At 32.2% G+C, this 22,230-nt stretch overlaps 1 protein-coding gene across 1 annotated transcript in view; it reads right to left on the reverse strand.

Annotated features, from left to right (window-relative positions):
• LOC121736433 (adapter molecule Crk) overlaps nucleotides 1-20,756 on the reverse strand; it is a 34,800-nt gene extending 14,044 nt beyond the window's left edge. Inside the window, exon 1 of the mRNA XM_042127624.1 lies at nucleotides 20,307-20,756. Within this exon, the coding sequence (XP_041983558.1) occupies nucleotides 20,307-20,356 (50 nt within the window). The 5' untranslated portion in view covers nucleotides 20,357-20,756. The remainder of the gene's footprint in view (nucleotides 1-20,306) is intronic.
• Nucleotides 20,757-22,230: the final 1,474 nt, after the last annotated feature.

Genomic DNA, 22,230 nt, shown 5'->3' on the forward strand with positions numbered 1-22,230 from the left:
AATATGGTATTATATGATGGGAATAGTGTAAATCACTAAATTTTACTCAAAAACAAAAACCTACATTATAGTACTTTTCCAAAAAAGACTTACTTAATAAGAATTGCATAACAAACATATGGAACTTATTGTTCATAAAACATAATATTATCATAGGAACATATATTATTATGTATTACCAAAAATACTTTTGTACTTACCTCAATAATAATAATAAGTATTAGTTTTATATTAAATTAAAACTTAAAATACATGAGGACTTACTATGTACTTCTTAGGAACCTATCTTAGGAGCATTTCGTACAATCTTTTGATTGCAGTAGGTCTTTGTGTTATTTCACAAACTATTTCCTTGTAAACCATGCATGATAAACGCTGCACCAAAGAGGTAAATTCAAAGGTATTACTTTCTCAATAACAAGAATTTTGAGAACACAACCTTTGAAACTTTAGATTCATGTATATTCACGAATAAATACAGTAGAACTCCAATTATCCGAATTAATGGGGACCGGGGCCCATTCGGATAATCAAATATTCGGATAATCGGATTTTTAAAAAAAATTGCCATTGGAGAGAATAAAAGCTACGTCTTGATATTGCACTTTTTTTTTATTGAATTAAATGAAAGAAACATGAAATTTTCACATGTTTTAAACGGCACACAACGGCAACTTAAGACAAGTCAAGTCAAGACTTGACGCGCAAACACTGGCTTCGCGGGGGGAAGAATAATAGCGCGTGATTCGGATAATCGGCGATCCGGATAGTCGGAGTTCGGATAATTGGAGTTCTACTGTATTGACACACACACATACACCTAAACTACTAGAAAAGTTAAATCATTGATAATATAAAATCCAAATTAGCTAAATTCTCATATGCACTTTTTCATTTATAACTTCTCTTGACTACAATATGATATAATATATAATGGGAATAGTCACTAAAACTCAAAAATATAATCCTACATTACTTATAGTACTTTTTAAAAGACATAACAAAAATTGCAAAACAAACATACTTATTGTTCATAAAACATAATATTTTCATTGGAACTTATATTATTATTACCAAAAATTCTTTTGTACCTCAATAATAATAATATTAGTTTTATATTATTACATTAAAATTTAAAATACATTTTAAATTTTAATGTAATAAGGACTTTAGTAAGTCCTCATGTATTATACATTTTAAAAAGATGTGGTCGTTTTAGGGACCTATCAGACAGAGTGGTCACGCGTTGAAGCATTTGCGTTGGAGCAGTCAGTGTGTGACTGAGGAGCAATTCTGACACATTCAGAACTCCTCCTGTGTGAGTATATAGAGATACTCACACGGGAGGCATTCTACAACATAATACAACACACAGAACACAAAACCCTTGACCGCTCTCTGTCTGAGATATCCCAGGCAATTTCCCATAGTTGCAACTTGCAATGCAGTTTCTAATTGTTATTGGTTTGCCAAATAAAAGTCTGAAATTATAATATTGTTTTTATCTTTCATCAAAAGTTGGTATTTGAACTCCTTTAATAATAATAAATTAATATTTACACAAGGGATATTTGATTCATCTTCTTTGATTTTAAGTGACAAGACCTTGTTTAAGATTTCCGCTGTATAAATATTTTTATAAGTATAATATAAAAGAGATTTAACACTTGCCTATCTGATACTAGGTTGATAATAAGGTGTAAGACAAATGTAGTACCTATTGATGAAAGCTGTGTATGAATATGTATCTAAGGTAGGTATATTTAAGTGAGAAAATAAATGAAAAAACATTTAAAAACGAGTATTTATTAAATTTCTTTTAATTAAAGCTTTTGAGTGAATATATATTATCTTCCTAGGACTTCGTCATCATTACACTTGCAATTCTTTATTATAAAATGTAGTACTTATAGTATCTCAGTGTTAGCAATCATCCTTTATCCTGAAAAATATTTGGTTCAGCGTACACAGTACTAATAATGTAAAATGCCTTACAAGGCACAAAAAGGGGATTATTAAACTTATAAATTGCCTGTTTATGTTACAATAATACCTATTTGAAAGCTCAAAAAAACGTAGGTGTTCAAGAATGAGTTCAAGTTCAACAAACTATGTTCAACTCATGACATCAACTCTGTTGTAATGCATGTAATTGTAATCCACAAGTTTGATGCATTTCTAAGACTTTTTCATGGTAGATTATTTAGCGTAGGTATCAAGTAGGTATAGGATATAATAAACTTATCAATTTCTTGCTTAAAACATAATCTCTATAAACTTAATAACAATATCCAATTATCTTTTTTTTTTGTCTCCTTCTTCTTCTCTTTTTTAATTGCCGACTCAGTTAGTTGCCAATGTCAGAGAATTCTTTCTCCTCTAGATCGCCATGCTTGTGATAATATAAACATGAAGGAGTGTTATTTTCTCAGTGTTTTCATAAAGGGCTTATAAAATACCAAAAAATATAAATAAAACCATTTACACATTTATAATAATTACCTTTAAATACAATAAATCGGTGCAAAAGTAACTATTCCTACATTGACCACGTTTTATATTAGAAAATAGTATATTTTATAATAAAAAATATTAATCTTTTTTTAAACTATATTTTCATCTTGATTTACAATTTTTCCGTTAGTCGTTATGGCTAAGCCATTTCAATTTCCTAAAAAAAAAACAATTCCGTTAGTCAAATTTGACGTTCGTGTTTGACATTTCTTAATCCAGTTCAGAGACAAATATTACAGGTTAAAACCATTCAGAACTAAAAGTGCACATGATACGGAAAAAGAACCATTCACTTTACAACTGTTTACATACCTGCACGGATTAGCTCAGGTTTTGACAAAGTTAATGATAGGGGGGCAGGGCCTCTATCATGAGCTCTTAAAGCCAGCCAGAATACTGACTGGCTCGCATTTTGGTACCATGACCTCTATTTTCCAGCCAGTCAGTGGTCACGTGACACAAAACTCACTTCTCCATTGTTAACTGAGTAGTAATTTCGTATCATGACAACACAACTGACATAAGCTGGCTGGCTTTTACGTCAAATACAGCAATTTAATAAACACAAACCAACGAGTAGCTTTTACTGAATAGTTTACATTTTAGTAATTTTATTTATTAATATTACATACTTTTTAGTCTTAAATTATATTGCTATTTAGGTGGTTAGTTATTTAATAAGTTATATTTTAGTCTATAGCATATATTTTAGTGAAAATAATACGTTATTAAAACCAAAAAACTAAACATTCGAAGTGTCCAAATTTTTGGAAAACGATTAAGTATTCTCAAGTTAATCACGAAGCGATACATAAGTAAAGACGTAGAGACCTTAGTAAGCCATTTAGTGAATAGTGTTAGTGAGGTTTCAGAATAATAACATAAGTGAGGTGTAGTATAATAATACAATATAAGTACCTATATGTCTAGTCAACAATAAGGTTCGCATTTGTGCGATGAGCTAAGACTGCATTGATTTAGTACACAAGAAACACATACAAGGTATAAGGAACACAAGTGTTGTGTATAATTACTGTAAAATAAACTGTATGAATTTTCACCAAAAACCTACAGACCATACAATCTTATAGTTGCATTGTAGGTTTTTGTGTTATTTCACAAACTATTTCCTTGTAAACCTGAAGTATTTTGGTATATGCATGATAAACACTGCACCAAAGAGGTAAATTCAAAGGCATATTACTTTTAACAAGAAATTTGAGAACACAACCTTTTAAACATTAGATGTATGTATAACATGCTCCGGATAAACATTGACACACCTAAACTACTAGAAAAGTTAAATAAGTACTTAATTGATAATATCATAGAATCCAAATTAGCTAAATTCTCATATGAGCACTTTTCATTTATAACTTCTTCTCTTGACTACAATATGGTATTGTATGATGGGAATAGTGTAAATCACTAAATTTTACTCAAAAATAAAAACCTACATTATAGTACTTTTTCCAAAAAAGACTTAATAAGAATTGCATAACAAACATATGGAACTTATTGTTCATAAAACATAATATTATCATAGGAACATATATTATTATGTATTACCAAAAATACTTTTGTACCTCAATAATAATAATAAGTATTAGTTTTATATTAAATTAAAATTTAAAATACATGAGGACTTACTATGTACTTCTTAGGAACCTATCTTAGGAGCATTTCGTACAATCTTTTGATTGCAGTAGGTCTTTGTGTTATTTCACAAACTATTTCCTTGTAAACCATGCATGATAAACGCTGCACCAAAGAGGTAAATTCAAAGGCATTACAACTCGGGCGAATTAACATGACACCTGGTTCAGTTGACGTTTCTCTTAAGTACTGAGTGCAAAAAAAGTTTTTTTATTTTAAGTTATTTCAAAAAAAAAATACGTTACCGGAACTAGTTATTTTTATAGGGCTACACTAACCACAGTATTAACCAAGTACGAGTTGGACTCGCCCAAGGGTTTTCCAGCAGGAATACGAGGTTTATAGATGCGTCCGATAATTTGTATCTAGCTTCATATTAATATATTCCATGAGTAGCTAATTCATACCACAGACGCACGGCAATGTTCAAACGTTAATACGAATAACAAAAACTTAACAAATTTAACGTTCAAATGTAACAACTAACAAATAACACAACAAAACTCAACAAAAATCCAAAAACAATAACCATTAACTACTAACAAATAACTCCGAAACGCAAACTCAATAACACACGTGTAACGGTAACAGCCCCCCTATCATTAACTTTGTCAAAACCTGAGCTAATCCGTGCAGGTATGTAAACAGTTGTAAAGTGAATGGTTATGTTTCCGTATCATGTGCACTTTTACTTCTCAATGGTTTTAACCTGTAATATTTGTCTCTGAACTGGATTAAGAAATGTCAAACACGAACGTCAAATTTGACTAACGGAATTGTTTTTTTTTTTAGGAATTGAAATGGCTTAGCCATAACGACTAACGGAAAAATTGTAAATCAAGATGAAAATATAGTTTAAAAAAAGATTAATATTTTTTATTATAAAATATACTATTTTCTAATATAAAACGTGGTCAATGTAGGAATAGTTACTTTTGCACCGATTTATTGTATTTAAAGGTAATTATTATAAATGTGTAAATGGTTTTATTTATATTTTTTGGTATTTTATAAGCCCTTTATGAAAACACTGAGAAAATAACACTCCTTCATGTTTATATTATCACAAGCATGGCGATCTAGAGGAGAAAGAATTCTCTGACATTGGCAACTAACTGAGTCGGCAATTAAAAAAGAGAAGAAGGAGACAAAAAAAAAAGATAATTGGATATTGTTATTAAGTTTATAGAGATTATGTTTTAAGCAAGAAATTGATAAGTTTATTATATCCTATACCTACTTGATACCTACGCTAAATAATCTACCATGAAAAAGTCTTAGAAATGCATCAAACTTGTGGATTACAATTACATGCATTACAACAGAGTTGATGTCATGAGTTGAACATAGTTTGTTGAACTTGAACTCATTCTTGAACACCTACGTTTTTTTGAGCTTTCAAATAGGTATTATTGTAACATAAACAGGCAATTTATAAGTTTAATAATCCCCTTTTTGTGCCTTGTAAGGCATTTTACATTATTAGTACTGTGTACGCTGAACCAAATATTTTTCAGGATAAAGGATGATTGCTAACACTGAGATACTATAAGTACTACATTTTATAATAAAGAATAGCAAGTGTAATGATGACGAAGTCCTAGGAAGATAATATATATTCACTCAAAAGCTTTAATTAAAAGAAATTTAATAAATACTCGTTTTTAAATGTTTTTTCATTTATTTTCTCACTTAAATATACCTACCTTAGATACATATTCATACACAGCTTTCATCAATAGGGACTATATTTGTCTTACACCTTATTATCAACCTATATCAGATAAGCAAGTGTTAAATCTCTTTTATATTATACTTATAAAAATATTTATACAGTGGAAATCTTAAACAAGGTCTTGTCACTTAAAATCAAAGAAGATGAATCAAATATCCCTTGTGTAAATATTAATTTATTATTATTAAAGGAGTTCTCAAATACAAACTTTTGATGAAAGATAAAAACAATATTATAATTTCAGACTTTTATTTGGCAAACCAATAACAATTAGAAACTGCATTGCAAGTTGCAACTATGGTAAATTGCCTGGGATATCTCAGACAGAGAGCGGTCAAGGGTTTTGTGTTCTTTGTGTTGTATTATGTTGTAGAATGCCTCCCGTGTGAGTATCTCTATATACTCACACAGGAGGAGTTCTGAATGTGTCAGAATTGCTCCTCAGTCACCAACGCAAATGCTTCAACGCATGACCACTCTGTCTGATAGGTCCCTAAAACGACCACATCTTTTTAAAATGTATAATACATGAGGACTTACTAAAGTCCTCATGTATTTTAAATTTTAATGTAATAAGTAATATAAAACTAATATTATTATTATTGAGGTACAAAAGAATTTTTGGTAATAATAATATAAGTTCCAATGAAAATATTATGTTTTATGAACAATAAGTATGTTTGTTATGCAATTTTTGTTATGTCTTTTTGGAAAAAGTACTATAAGTAATGTAGGATTATATTTTTGAGTTTTAGTGACTATTCCCATTGTATATTATATCATATTGTAGTCAAGAGAAGTTATAAATGAAAAAGTGCATATGAGAATTTAGCTAATTTGGATTTTATATTATCAATGATTTAACTTTTCTAGTAGTTTAGGTGTATGTGTGTGTGTCAATATTTATTCGTGAATATACTTGAATCTAAAGTTTCAAAGGTTGTGTTCTCAAAATTCTTGTTATTGAGAAAGTAATACCTTTGAATTTACCTCTTTGGTGCAGCGTTTATCATGCATGGTTTACAAGGAAATAGTTTGTGAAATAACACAAAGACCTACTGCAATCAAAAGATTGTACGAAATGCTCCTAAGATAGGTTCCTAAGAAGTACATAGTAAGTTTTAATTTAATATAAAACTAATACTTATTATTATTATTGAGGTAAGTACAAAAGTATTTTTGGTAATACATAATAATATATGTTCCTATGATAATATTATGTTTTATGAACAATAAGTTCCATATGTTTGTTATGCAATTCTTATTAAGTAAGTCTTTTTTGGAAAAGTACTATAATGTAGGTTTTTGTTTTTGAGTAAAATTTAGTGATTTACACTATTCCCATCATATAATACCATATTGTCGTCAAGAGAAGAAGTTATAAATGAAAAAGTGCTCATATGAGAATTTAGCTAATTGGGTTTCTAATTGGGATTGATAATATACTATATATCATATCAATATTATAAAGATAAAGATTGAATATCATATCAATTATTTAACTTTTCTAGTAGTTTAGGTGTGTCAATGTTTATCCGGAGCATGTTATACATACATCTAAAGGTTAAAAGGTTGTGTTCTGAAAATTCTTGTTAAAAGTAAGTAATATTGAATTATTTACCTCTTTGGTGCAGTGTTTATCATGCATATACCAAAATACTTCAGGTTTACAAGGAAATAGTTTGTGAAATAACACAAAAACCTACAATGCAACTATAAGATTGTACCTGTAGGTTTTTGGTGAAAATTCATACTTGTTTTACAGTAATTATACACAACACTTGTGTTCCTTATACCTTGTATGTGTTTCTTGTGTACTAAATCAATGCAGTCTTAGCTCATCGCACAAATGCAAACCTTATTGTTGACTAGACATATAGGTATACTTACTACACCTCACTTATGTTATTATTCTGAAACCTCACTAACACTAAATGGATTACTAAGGTCTCTACGTCTTTACTTATGTATCAGTTCGTGATTAACTTGAGAATACTTAATCGTTTTCCAAAAATTTGGACACTTCGAATGTTAAGTTTTTTGGTTTTAATAACGAATTATTTTCACTAAAATATATGCTACAGACTAAAATATAACTTATTAAGTAACTAACCAACTAAATAGCAATATAATTTAAGACTAAAAAGTATGTAATATTAATAAATAAAATTACTAAAATGTAAACTATTCAGTAAAAGCTACTCGTTGGTTGGTGTTTATTGAATTGCTGTATTTGACGTAAAAGCAAGCGAGCTTATGTCAGAAGTGTTGTCATGATTCGAAATTATTACTCAGTTAGCAATGGAGAAGTGAGTTTGGTGTCACGTGACCACTGACTGGCTGGAAAATAGAGGTCATGGTACCAAAATGCGAGCCAGTCAGTATTCTGGCTGGCTTTAAGAGCTCATGATAGAGGCCCAGATATAATATGCTAACGCTACTGGACGCGTACGACGAGAGCGGGGTGCTGCGCGGGGAAGCGAGGGAGGGGTAAAATTTAAGCCAGGTGTCAAGTTAACTCGCCCGAGTAGTACTTTCTCAATAACATGAATTTTGAGAACACAACCTTTGAAACTTTAGATTCATGTATATTCACGAATAAACATTGACACACACAAACACACACACACCTAAACTACTAGAAAAGTTAAATCATTGATAATATAAAATCCAAATTAGCTAAATTCTCATATGCACTTTTTCATTTATAACTTCTCTTGACTACAATATGATATAATATACAATGGGAATAGTCACTAAAACTCAAAAATATAATCCTACATTACTTATAGTACTTTTTCCAAAAAGACATAACAAAAATTGCATAACAAACATACTTATTGTTCATAAAACATAATATTTTCATTGGAACTTATATTATTATTACCAAAAATACTTTTGTACCTCAATAATAATAATATTAGTTTTATATTATTACATTAAAATTTAAAATACATGAGGACTTTAGTAAGTCCTCATGTATTAAAAAAATTTAAAAAGACGTGGTCGTCTTAGGGACCTATCAGACAGAGTGGTCACGCGTTGAAGCATTTGCGTTGGAGCAGTCAGTGTGTGACTGAGGAGCAATTCTGACACATTCAGAACTCCTCCTGTGTGAGTATATAGAGATACTCACACGGGAGGCATTCTACAACATAATACAACACAAAGAACACAAAACCCTTGACCACTCTCTGTCTGAGATATCCCAGGCAGTTTCCTATAGTTGCAACTTGCAATGCAGTTTCTAATTGTTATTGGTTTGCCAAATAAAAGTCTGAAATTATAATATTGTTTTTATCTTTCATCAAAAGTTTGTATTTGAACTCCTTTATAATAAATTAATATTTACACAAGGGATATTTGATTCAACTTCTTTGATTTTAATAAGTATAATATAAAAGAGATTTAACACTTGCCTATCTGATACTAGGTTGATAATAAGGTGTAAGACAAATATAGTACCTATTGATGAAAGCTGTGTATGAATATGTATCTAAGGTATATTTAAGTGAGAAAATAAATGAAAAAACATTTAAAAACGAGTATTTATTAAATTTCTTTTAATTTAAGCTTTTGAGTGAATATATATTATCTTCCTAGGACTTCGTCATCATTACACTTGCAATTCTTTATTAGCAATGTAGTACTTATAGTATCTCAGTGTTAGCAATCATCCTTTATCCTGAAAAATATTTGGTTCAGCGTACACAGTACTAATAATGTAAAATGCCTTACAAGGCATGAAAAGGGGATTATTAAACTTATAAATTGCCTGTTTATGTTACAATAATACCTATTTGAAAGCTCAAAAAAACGTAGGTGTTCAAGAATGAGTTCAAGTTCAACAAACTATGTTCAACTCATGACATCAACTCTGTTGTAATGCATGTAATTGTAATCCACAAGTTTGATGCATTTCTAAGACTTTTTTATGGTAGATTATTTAGCGTAGGTATCAAATAGGTATAGGATATACTTAATAAACTTATCAATTTCTTGCATAAAACATAATCTCTATAAACTTAATAACAATATCTAATTATCTTTTTTTTTGTCTCCTTCTTCTTTTTTTTAATTGCCGACTCAGTTAGTTGCCAATGTCAGAGAATTCTTTCTCCTCTAGATCGCCATGCTTGTGATAATATAAACATGAAGGAGTGTTATTTTCTCAGTGTTTTCATAAAGGGCTTATAAAATACCAAAAAAATATAAATAAAACCATTTACACATTTATAATAATTACCTTTAAATACAATAAATCGGTGCAAAAGTAACTATTCCTACATTGACCACGTTATATATTAGAAAATAGTATATTTTATAATAAAAAATATCAATCTTTTTTTAAACTATATTTTCATCTTGATTTACAATTTTTCCGTTAGTCGTTATGGCTAAGCCATTTCAATTCCTAAAAAAAACAATTCCGTTAGTCAAATTTGACGTTCGTGTTTGACATTTCTTAATCCAGTTCAGAGACAAATATTACAGGTTAAAACCATTCAGAAGTAAAAGTGGACATGATACCGAAACAGAACCACTTCACTTTACAACTGTTTACAGACCTGCGCGGATTAGCTCAGGTTTTGACAAAGTTAATGATAGAGGCCCAGCAGTCAGAAAACAATTAAGTGTAATAAAGAACTAGCTATAAAAAAAAGAACATATATATACGGTTGAATTGAGTAACCTTCTCCTTTTTGGAAGTCGGTTAAAAAATATACTATCATTCAGATTTTAGAACCACCATTGAACACCAACATTTCATACCTTTATTTTTAAAAGACTACAAATTTTGTGTTTGTTTCTAGAACATTATTAACAATTAAGGGCCACACAATGAAAAAATGTCCCATTTTCATTGTGAGCAAATGTTGGAAATATTATAATAAAAACAAGTTCCATTTAAAAAGCTACTTAAAATGACTCATTTATCAGATTTGCATAAAACATAACAACAATAAAAAAACGCATACTTAATGCAAATAAATCAATTTAAATTCAAATTATTATCTGGAAATCAAATTAAATGCTGAATTAATATACACTATGTATCATAATATATATACATGTATCAATCCAGTATTCATGGCTAATATTTAATGATCAATTAACTTCAATTAAATGAATATTTTAACAGATACTAGCTGTCCCGGTGAACTTCGTGTCACTTTAAAACCTTCCCTGGATTTCTACGAATATTTTTAAGACTTATATTTTGAAATACCACGTTCTCACAGAAAACCGGAGTGAAACAGCGTGTTTCGCCGAGTGAGTGAGTTTACCGGAGGCCCAATCCCCTACCCTATTCCCTTCCCTACTTTCCCCTATTCTGTTCCCTTCCCTTCCCATCCCTACCCTCCCCTATTCCCTCTCAAAGGGCCGGCAATGCACCTGCAGCTCTTCTGATGCTGCGAGTGTCCATGGGCGACGGAAGTTGCTTTCCATCAGGTGACCCGTTTGCTCGTTTGCCCCCTTAAAAAGACTATTTTCAGCCCAATCCGTTCATCCGTTTTCGAGTTTTAGTGCGACTAACGAATTTGAAAATCCATTTTTATATATGTATAAGAAGAAGAAGATAAATCTTGATTTAATTACAGTTAACAGTTATGTAAGTAATATTTAAATGTGTCTCTGAGTGGGGTAGCTAATGATGTTCCAGCCAGGGATCGGAACCGGTTTTGCAAAACCTGTTAATTTCGTTCGATAAACCGATATAATTTCGTTCCTCCATAAAACCGGTAAATTGATAGAACAAAATTTTTAAGCTCTCACAAACCGAAATAAACCGGTTTGAGCGGCGTGCGGCTCGCACCTTTGCATCGCCGCGCTGTTGCCGCTCCGCGCTATCTCTCATCTCGTCGCACGCGCACCTTTCTTCTCTATCTCGATTCTCGCATGCGCGGGGTTTGTTTACTATTACTTCGTTCGTCCTTCGCTGCGAGTGTTGGTTTCTTCTTTTTGTAAATTATCAATAATTATGGGAAGAAAAAAGGAAAACAAAATATATTCGATGTTTGCATTTGACGAAAACACAAAAAAGTCCAAATGTTTAGTGGAAGGGTGTAGTCCATATTTAACCTACTTTTTTTACGTCCGTGATTTAACCATATTTATATAATCTGACAAAAGTTGGTTTAGCTATTCCACCAACAAGTGTCAGCGTCGAGAGGCTTTTTTTCTCATTAAAATTTGTACTCAACAATTTAAGAATGCGTTTGCAAGACTCCATAATAGATGATGTAATTATTGTTAGAAATAATTGTTTGTATTCCAAATAATTTCCTTAAATTTATGCCCCAGTCGGATCATTGTTGCCATTTAATAACGAGTAGTTGGGCTATTAGTCCCCAAAAATTTTGGTCCCAATGGGACGAATGACCTGAGATAATTAAAGTATTTAAACTAACGTTAATAACTGTTAAAGTCTCGTAAAACATTACATAAGGTTATAATTTTATAAATAGTTTTAACGAATGTAACTACACTGATTTCAGGCATTTTTAAATTTTAATATTTGATTTATTATATAAAAAATGTAAAATAATATATTTTGATATAAATTATAACCACAGCAATTACTTAATGTAACATAGGATTATTTTTGTTAAAAAATTGTAATATTATTGAAAATAAGAAAAAATAATGTATGAAAAGTATTACTCATACTTCAATAATTATAATAATATTATTTGAGTTACCTACTGGCAATTCTAATATTTTCAAACTGTATTATGAACTATAAGTTCACAATTACAAGGTACACCTAAGATGTTTTATAATAAAACCTGTGAATTTATTTTATAGAGATAATCGGCCAAGTGCGAGTCGGACTCGCGCACGTAGGGTTCCGTACCGTTAAAGAGGAAAAAAATGCCAATTTTTTTTATATGAGAGACCCCCTTAATTTTTTATTTTATTTAAATATTATTATTAATTATTGAAGTACACATAATATAATTAAGGCATTTATGTAAATTTCAAGTTACTAGCTGTTACCATTATTGATTACGAGCAAAAAAGGCAAAAAAAATAACGTTTGTTGTATGGGGGCCCTCCTTAAATATTATTTTTTTTGTTTTTAGTATTTGTTGTTATAGCGGCAATAGAAATACACAATCTGTGAAAATTTCAGAAGTCTAGCTATAGCGGTTCTTGAGATACAGCCTGATGACATACAGACGGACAGACGGACAGACAATGAAGTCTTAGTAATAGGGTCCCGACTCCCGTTTTTACCCTTTAAACTCAAACTCAAACTCAAAATTTTTTATTCAGAATAAATTTTTTCAAATATTCTCTGAACGTCGGGGCTACACAGATGCCTACCACCGGTTCGGGAACTAACCCGGCGAGAAGAACCGGCGTAAGAAACTCGCACGGGGCCATCTTTTTCTAAAAAGATGGAAAATTACAAAAAATATATTATAAAATAACAGTGTCATTATGACTAAATAAAATACAACGAGTGTACAATTATTATACATATTATAATGAAACAGCTCTGCAGGGGGCGACCTTATTCCCATGGTGTACTATCATTCATGAAATCAGTAACTTTATAGTACGCTTTGGTACACAAACGTTCTTTAACAACTTTTTTAAATCTATTAATTGAGAGATTTTGAACGATTTCTGGGATCTTATTATAAAGGCGTATACATTGACCTTTAAAAGAATTTTTGACTTTAGTAAGTCTAGTCACCGGAATTTCAAGCTTATGTTTATTACGAGTATTTCTCCCATGGGTATCACACTTTTTCGTGAATTGATATATATTCTTTTTAACATATAATACATTTGATAGGACATATTGAGAAGCAACAGTTAAGATTCCAGTTTCCTTAAATTTTTCTCTAAGTGAAGTATTACGGGCCAACTTGTAGATTGCCCGCACAGCTCGCTTCTGCAGCACAAAAATTGTATTTATATCTGCAGCATTGCCCCACAGCAAAATGCCGTAGGACATAATACTATGAAAGTAACTAAAATACACTAGACGTGCTGTTGTTTCATCTGAAAATTGTCTAATCTTACTTACTGCATATGCTGCTGAACTGAGTCTGTCGGCCAACCCAGCAATATGAGGGCCCCACTGAAGCTTGGAGTCTAGTGTAATACCTAAAAATACAGCTGTATCCACTAGCTCCATAACATCACCATTTAAAAGCACATTGGTTTCCGTTTGCCTTACATTGGGCAATTTGAATTTAATACATTTTGTTTTTTTTACTATTAAGTAAAAGATTATTAACACTAAACCAATGTACAATCTTTGAGAGAGCATTATTTACTTCGTCATAACACGCATTAAGGCGTTTGATATTGAATGTAAGAGATGTATCATCAGCAAATAATACTATCCCATGTTTATCTTTAATTAAGAATGGCAGGTCATTTATATAAATAAGAAACAGGAAGGGTCCTAATATAGACCCCTGTGGGACCCCCATTTCAATTTTTGCACCAGCAGATTTTTTACCATTTATCTCAACCCTCTGAGTTCTATTTGACAAGTACGATTTTAGGAGGGCGAGTGCTGTGCCTTTTATGCCATAGTGACAGAGTTTCCTGACCAATGTTTTGTGTTGCACGCAATCAAAGGCCTTTGAGAGATCGCAAAAAACTCCTAGAGCATCCTGCGACGTCTCCCAGGCATTAAAAATACTACTGATCAATTCAACGCCTGCGTCTGTAGTAGACCGTCCCTTTGTAAATCCAAATTGTTTATTGTGTAAAATATTATTTATATTAAAGTGCGTTAGTAATTGATTCAGTATTATCTTTTCATAAATTTTACTCAATGTCGGTAAAATAGATATAGGTCGGAAATTAGACGGGTCCAACTTACTACCAGATTTAAAAAGAGGTAAAACTTTACTGTGTTTCATTAGATCAGGAAATACGCCACTTTTTATACAATCATTAAATATATTCGCTAAGTAGGGCGCGATAACATCGATTATAGATTTAATAACTTTCATTGATAGGCCCCACAAATCAGTAGTGTTCTTAATATTTAGTAAATTGAAAGTTTTTAAAATGTCTTCAGAACCTACTTCTTTAAATCTGAAGTCGATATCACATTCATTTACATTTTCTTTAAGTAACAATATAGCATCATCAGGAGAGTCCTTTAGGTTACTTGTAATTGAAATTGAAACTGGAATGTCAGCGAAAAATTTCTCAAAAGCAGTCGCAACATCATTGTCGGAAGTTATATTTTTGTTATCTATATTTAATTTGAAATCTGAGTTGTGACTGGCGACTCTTCCAGTTTCACTTGCTATTATTTGCCACGTTGTCTTTACTTTATTTTTTGAATTCTTAATTTTATTTCTAATGTGAATAGATTTCTAATGTGAAAATATTTTTTTTTTTTTTTATGAAATAAGGGGGCAAACGAGCAAACGGGTCACCTGATGGAAAGTAACTTCCGTCGCCCATGGACACTCGCAGCATCAGAAGAGCTGCAAGTGCGTTGCCGGCCTTTTAAGAGGGAACAGGGTAAGGGGAGGGTAAGGATGGGAAGGGAATAGGGGAGAGTAGGGAAGGGAATAGGGGAGAGTAGGGAAGGGAATAGGGTAGGGGATTGGGCCTCCGGTAAACTCACTTACTCGGCGAAACACAGCGCAAGCGCTGTTTCACGCCGGTTTTCTGTGAGAACGTGGTATTTCTCCGGTCGAGCCGGCCCATTCGTGCCGAAGCATGGCTCTCCCACGTAATTTTTTAAGCAGCCAAATTTAAGCAGCCCTGCAGACTTGCTTAAATATTTTTGAATATAATCTTACATAGTTTATAAAGTGTTCACTTTGATTTATAGTTCTTTCATTATAAAGGTCATACAGTTTTAATCTGCTTTTCATAATACCTGGTGTAGCCCATTCACTAAATTTACTCTTATTGTTTTTTCCAACTGTCTTAGAGGTGAAGGTAGTATCAAAATGGTTTTTAATTAATTTGAAAAGATTACCAAATGTCATATCTGGACTACTATGATATTCTAAATTTCCAATCTTAGATATAATTTCACCCCTAAACTTCTCAATACGTTTATCATTAATTGGAATACAAGTACTTTTGTTTTTACATACTTTTTTGAAATTCTTGTTCATGGGGAAAATAGCTCGTTGTCCACAGTGATCAGAGCTTAGTATGTTTAAGACTTCTTTCTTTAAGGAGTCTATATTGGTAAAAATATTATCAATGCATGGAAATTTTAAGGCCAAACTCTACGGATTTAATCTGGTAGCATCACCCATGTGCGAGTGCTCGACCGAAGGCAACATGTTTGAACAAACAGCTCATCATGTTCTCTGGGAGTGCAGTCTCTGGCAGGACGAAAGAACTACAATGCTAAACAACCTACTCTGCACATCTGGTGTCGCATACTACGGTGATCTCGTGGACAGCGCTAGGAACTTCCGTGCCTTCAAGCGTTTTTGTCACAATTACTATTGGCAACAGTCTAACACAATAAATTAGTTTAGCTCTAGCATAGTAGTCACTATTATTATTAACGTTAATTCCCGTGGTGCTTCTCCCCTTCAGTTCTTTGACTTTCGGTCACTGCAACTTTGTGCTGTCTCCCGCTTTATATTGGGGAGGGAATCTGGAATTCTTCCTTCTCCTCCTATTTTCTTCTGATTAATTTCGTTGCGGGTCCCAAGACAGCTTTAGCATGTCCCTCGGGCTCCCTGAGATCATATCAAAGGGTTTTCGTGGTTGGATGCCGCTGCCGATCCTGGCGACACAGGAGATACAGTGGTGGGAATGTGTGGTGGGCCAAAGCCCGTTTAAAAAAAAAAAAAATCAATGCATGTAGCAGAGTTGCCACTGATCCTTGTGGGTTCATAAAACAAATTTGTCAAATTATATGATCTTAACAAAGAAGTGAATCTAACAGTGGTTGAATTATTGTCTAAAATATTTATATTAAAATCACCACAAAGTAAAATGTGTTTGTTAGATGCACTTATTTTTGTTAATAAAATCTCCATGTCCTTTTCAAATATATCATATAATCCTAGTGGAGGCCTGTATACACATATAATAATAAAGTTTCCCACCTCTACGCAGGCTATTTCAGTTGTTCGTTCTGTAGAGAGGCTCACTAAGTCCTTACGTTCTTTATATTTTAAATTCTTGTTAATTAGTATGAGTGAACCACCTCTTATGGCTTTTTCTCTGCAGAAAGAACTTGCCAGCTGGTGCACACTATAATTTAACATTTTACATTTGGGTACGGAACCCTAAAAATGATCACTTACCTCCGATACACATGAGTTATTATTGCGTGAAATTGAAGAACACAACAACACACATTATTGATTAGGAGTCAACACAACAAAAACAAATCTAGGATTCTATTTGTCAATTGACAGATTTGCATGACGCCTCACGCAATTTAAATCTGTCAAATCCATACAAATTAAGAAATGCATCTACGCGTCGCGTTGCGGTCTGAATTGACCCAAATGGGACGAAACGGCATCGACATTTAAAAAATTCCCGGCTTGTTCTAAATGCGGCGTAATCACGTAGGACGAATCGGGAACGACTCATTTAATTATTTATTTATTTTATTTATTTATTTAGATCAGGCACCATTAAGTACCGTGATAAACTGATCTTATAAGGGTTGAGTTTTACTTTTTTTAAGGTACTTACAGGTAAAGATATACACCCTAAAGATAATAATAATATCATAATATTAATACGCGAACGAAAAACTTTGTAACCCTTTTTACGAAAAATGGGGAAACAAAATTTCATGCACCTAGCATGAAATTTTGCACAGTTATAGTTTATATGGTGAAGGAATGCATCGAGCTAATATTATTTTGAAATTATGCTCTTATCATACATTTTTTTAACAAATAAAACATTACACACACTACAACACACACAGATGAGAAATAACAGATTTTTGAGTGACAAGCCTATACATTCGAATTATAATCTTTTATTTATGGTTGAATTCTGTTGACAATAACTTGACAAATTGAAAATGGATTATAATTTTTATATTGAATCTAAGATACTATTAGACAATGCTTACACGGCCAGTCTGAGATCAGCTAAGTCCCGGAGACAAGAGTTGAAAAAAAATGATAAAGTTAATATTTTTTACAAAATATAAGTAGGTAGTAGTCCTAATGTCGTTGAAACTTAGGTCAAATTTCGACCATAGGGCGATCTCTAGTAAAGATAATTATGTAGACAAAGCTTAGACACAGAGCGTGGACAAAAATTACGATGCGAATTACAAAATAGATAATAATATGACACTTACCTTTCTAATTAACCGGTTAATTTCGTTCTACCAAACCGGTTTTACAGAAAACCGGTTTCATTCGATTGAAACGGTTTTAACCGGTAACCTAAACCTAAAACCGGAATTCAATCGGTTTCGGTCATTGACCCCAAACCGGTTTGAAACATAAACCGGTTTCCGATCCCTGGTTCCAGCAACTAAACCAGTCATGCTGGTGCTGGCTACTGTGCTACTGTATCAATGTACATATTACCATTTACCACCAATGAATATGCAACAGTTTACAAATATTCAACTTACACATGACAAATTAATAATATTCAGAATATTAGAAGTTGAATGAGCTTCAATCTATGGTTTTAATATCAAAATCAGAACTTTTTAAAATAAATATTTGCATATTACAGCGGGGCTAAAATGGTCACATTTAGCAATTCCTATCAATCAATTCAGCAAATGAATTGTCAAAACTGTCAAACTGACAAATGTCAAATCTTGTACAAAAATACAGAAATGAATTGCAAGCAGAGTTGCATTTTGCGATTTTAGAAACATGAATCATATTATGATTCATATCATGAATCTTCAAAGCGACCATTTTAGCCCCGCAGTAGGGCCTCGGTAATCCGGACTCCTGCTTGTTCAGTGATCGCTGTAATCCGGCCGGCCGGAGCTTTAAACATTGCTTTAAAATGGGCTGAAGATAACAAATTTGATAGGCACAAAGTTATGTTTCTCCATTAACTTAGAGACTGAGCTTTTGAAATGAATTGTGAAAATCATAAACAGAAGAGTATTACAGACATTTTCAAAAGGAATTAACTAATGTTTTATTTTAACTTACTGATTTCTTACATGGTTGTAATTATGAACATGTATATTTTGTGTGTATGATATAAAATTTAAAAATGGATTAATGAAACGATTAAAACATGTGTATTATTAACATTAAATATTGCATACTATAATCCGGACGCCTCGATAATTTGAAATGGGTTGTGTTTTTGCCTCTCCGGATTAACGAGGCCCTACTGTATATTATAATTTACAAAATCAGGAAAAAGTTTTAGCAAATTAGCAGTTGTAGCAGAGGTAGGTGATGGCTAGTTAGTAGTAACACAATTTATTACAAAAGGCAAAACAGGGGCCGGTTCCATTGAGAAACCATTAACACATTACAAGTAAATAGAATACATATTGTCATAAAATAACACATAAAATGTCAATAATTAAGTTATAAAAATAAAATATAGTTCCCAGACTAGGGATTTAATAGTGCAGTTAACCTATATAGAATCAGAGCAGTCATTAAACTGGTCCGTTAACTTTGTAAAGTTATATTTAACTATATTTAAATTAATAGTTAAATAGAACACCCTAGTAAGAATTATCTTGGATAACCATAGGGCAAGCCCTCTTAGGGGCTCCAGGGGAACACTAGTAACTACTAAAATACTAATATTAAGAGAAATATGTCTGCTATCAATAAGTGTCCCAATTTAGTTTTCCATCAATTTGCTTGAGTTTAAATAATTACTTACAGAAATGTTTTACAAAATGCAACTTTTTCTTGTATTTTGGGGTTATGTCGGAAATCTCATTTGTCTTATGGGATCCACCACAAAAAGTTTGAGAACCGTTGGTCTTGGAAAACCCTATTGAAATGTGAGACTAAGTTTAAAGAGAATTAATTAACTTGAGAACTTTTGTTATTTATAGGAAAATTGCAGTTTAAATAATCCATTAACTAGGTTTACTTTATGTCTAGATAATTAGTTATGCAGAACCTATTACCATTACAAGTGTGAAAGTATGTACGGCCAACACAAATCATGAACTGTGTTTAAAGCTGTAGAAACTGTAAAACCATCAATTATTCTTCTGTAATTACCGTAGTTTGTTTTGTTTGCTTTCTCACTATCAAGATATACTGTGGTCAAAGTTCTTCCATAACATTATCGGTAGAATTTTTAAGTTTGGACATTAAGCTCATTCTTTTACCATGTAAATAGAAACAAATTATCAATATACGATATAAGTATAAAAGTTTCCTTGCATTGAGGGAATGATAGGCAACATAAGGTTAGATTTTGTAGGTGGTTGAGACTGTGCTGGTCTTACCTGGACATGTCATTTTGGTCAAAAGAGACCGCGATCGTAGGATTGGCCATCCCGCTACCAGTTCACACGATGATTACTGTTCACCGAACCCTCATTACGACCGGAAGTCCAACAGACACTGCACTGCCGCTATCTCGAATCCTTGAATTACACCACCCGACCGGCACTACCCTCAGCCTCGTCACACTCGAAGACGAAGTCAACAACACTTTAGCAACGAAAATCTAAAATAATTATAATTTGTTGACATTCATCCACTGTTGGTGTCATCAACTAATATTCACATCGAAACACATGTTTTTGCACTCGGCAGGCGCACACGAAGCTCGAGCTCGCAGCAGCGCGTTTTCTACGCGAACTGTGGGATGCAAAAGTACGATAATTCTATAATTAGAACGAGTAATTTTTAATATTTTACGAGCACACGCGAAGTTTCAGTGGAAAACGGGCGTAGCGTAGACAATTCAACAGTGTTGCCAGATCACAGATGGTCTCGGCGCCATTCATTGACTTTTATAAGTGGACTCGGCATAATGGTCTCTACCAAATCAAAATACTGTGGCTGGTCCGCCATTTTATGTTCCGGTTCTCCGAGGTACATAAACTGTCAAAGTGTCGTATTATAGGGATGTCGAAATTGAAAGAAAATATCGATATGTCGATACATCGATATTTGAAAAAATATCAATATCGGTCTCGATATATCGCGAAAAAAATAGGCACTTGAAATGTTCACAAAATACTCAATTGTATACATACTTTAATAATAATAATAATTGATGGTAAAATTAAAATAAACTGTAAACACTTCGTGCGCGAGTACAACTAGTATTTGTCCGATTTTTTTGTAATTTTTGCCCGATATCAATAATGGCAACTTAAATAATAATTAATAAACTTAAAATAAATTAAATAGTTTTATTAAAATTAAGGAGGCTCCTTTATAAAAAAAACCATATTTGCCTATTTTGTCTCTATGTACATAGAGATAAAATAGGCATATATACATAGAGACAAAATATCCAAAAATGATATTTTTTTTTATATAGTATAAAAAAAAACATTTTTGATACCAATATAATATAACAGGACGCTCACTCATAACATGTTAGTTTATCGATGTCCTCGACAAATATCAATCGAGTGTCCCATCACTATAGACCGCCATGTTTAGTTCTTGGCAATATAGCGCCGGCCACACTTTTTTGTAGTTATGTCGCCTCCATCTGTTTCCTTCTTCATTGGCGCCATACCCCTGACCTGAATTAATTTGATTTCCCCCTAGAAATCCCCTAGATTACTTTTTCTTTTAATATTCAATAAAAATATATTACTAAACTTTATTACAGCTTGACAAGGCTTTATAAAAACGTGGCGAGAAAAGGAAGTAACGCTTTTATCATACAAAAATGTCATTTTTGACAGTTCTCCTTTACCAGTAGTGCCCATTGACATCATTGATATATTCATTTAAAGCCTTGCCGAACTGTATTCATCTTTTCAACATCTCGAATCTCGACCTCGATTAGTTGTTATGGCGCTCAAGTAATTTAAAGATGGTAAAAAAATATTAGGAACGTGATATTTGGCAAAAAAAAAAACTGTATTTGACGTGTATTTTGAATTTCCCCTAAAAATCCCCTATAGCAAATAATAATAATAGTACACAAGTATTGCATTGAGGCAACGGCGTACAGCCTCAATGCCAAAGCACTTGCTAGATTTTGTTAATAAAGTGAAGAGACAAGAGTACAGGGAAAGAATGATCAAAGTCATTTTTTATAAATTAGAAGATAAATGATTTCTTAACTTATAGGACTCTTATGTACGTTATGAGTCATAAGTCCTCATAAGTAGTTGACGGTCTCATGCTCTGTGACATTTATATGATTTATATGATTTAGGTTTGGCCCTGAACTGGAAA

The sequence above is a fragment of the Aricia agestis genome, chromosome 19, assembly GCF_905147365.1.
Source record: "Aricia agestis chromosome 19, ilAriAges1.1, whole genome shotgun sequence".
NCBI classification, from domain to species: Eukaryota; Metazoa; Arthropoda; class Insecta; order Lepidoptera; family Lycaenidae; genus Aricia; species Aricia agestis.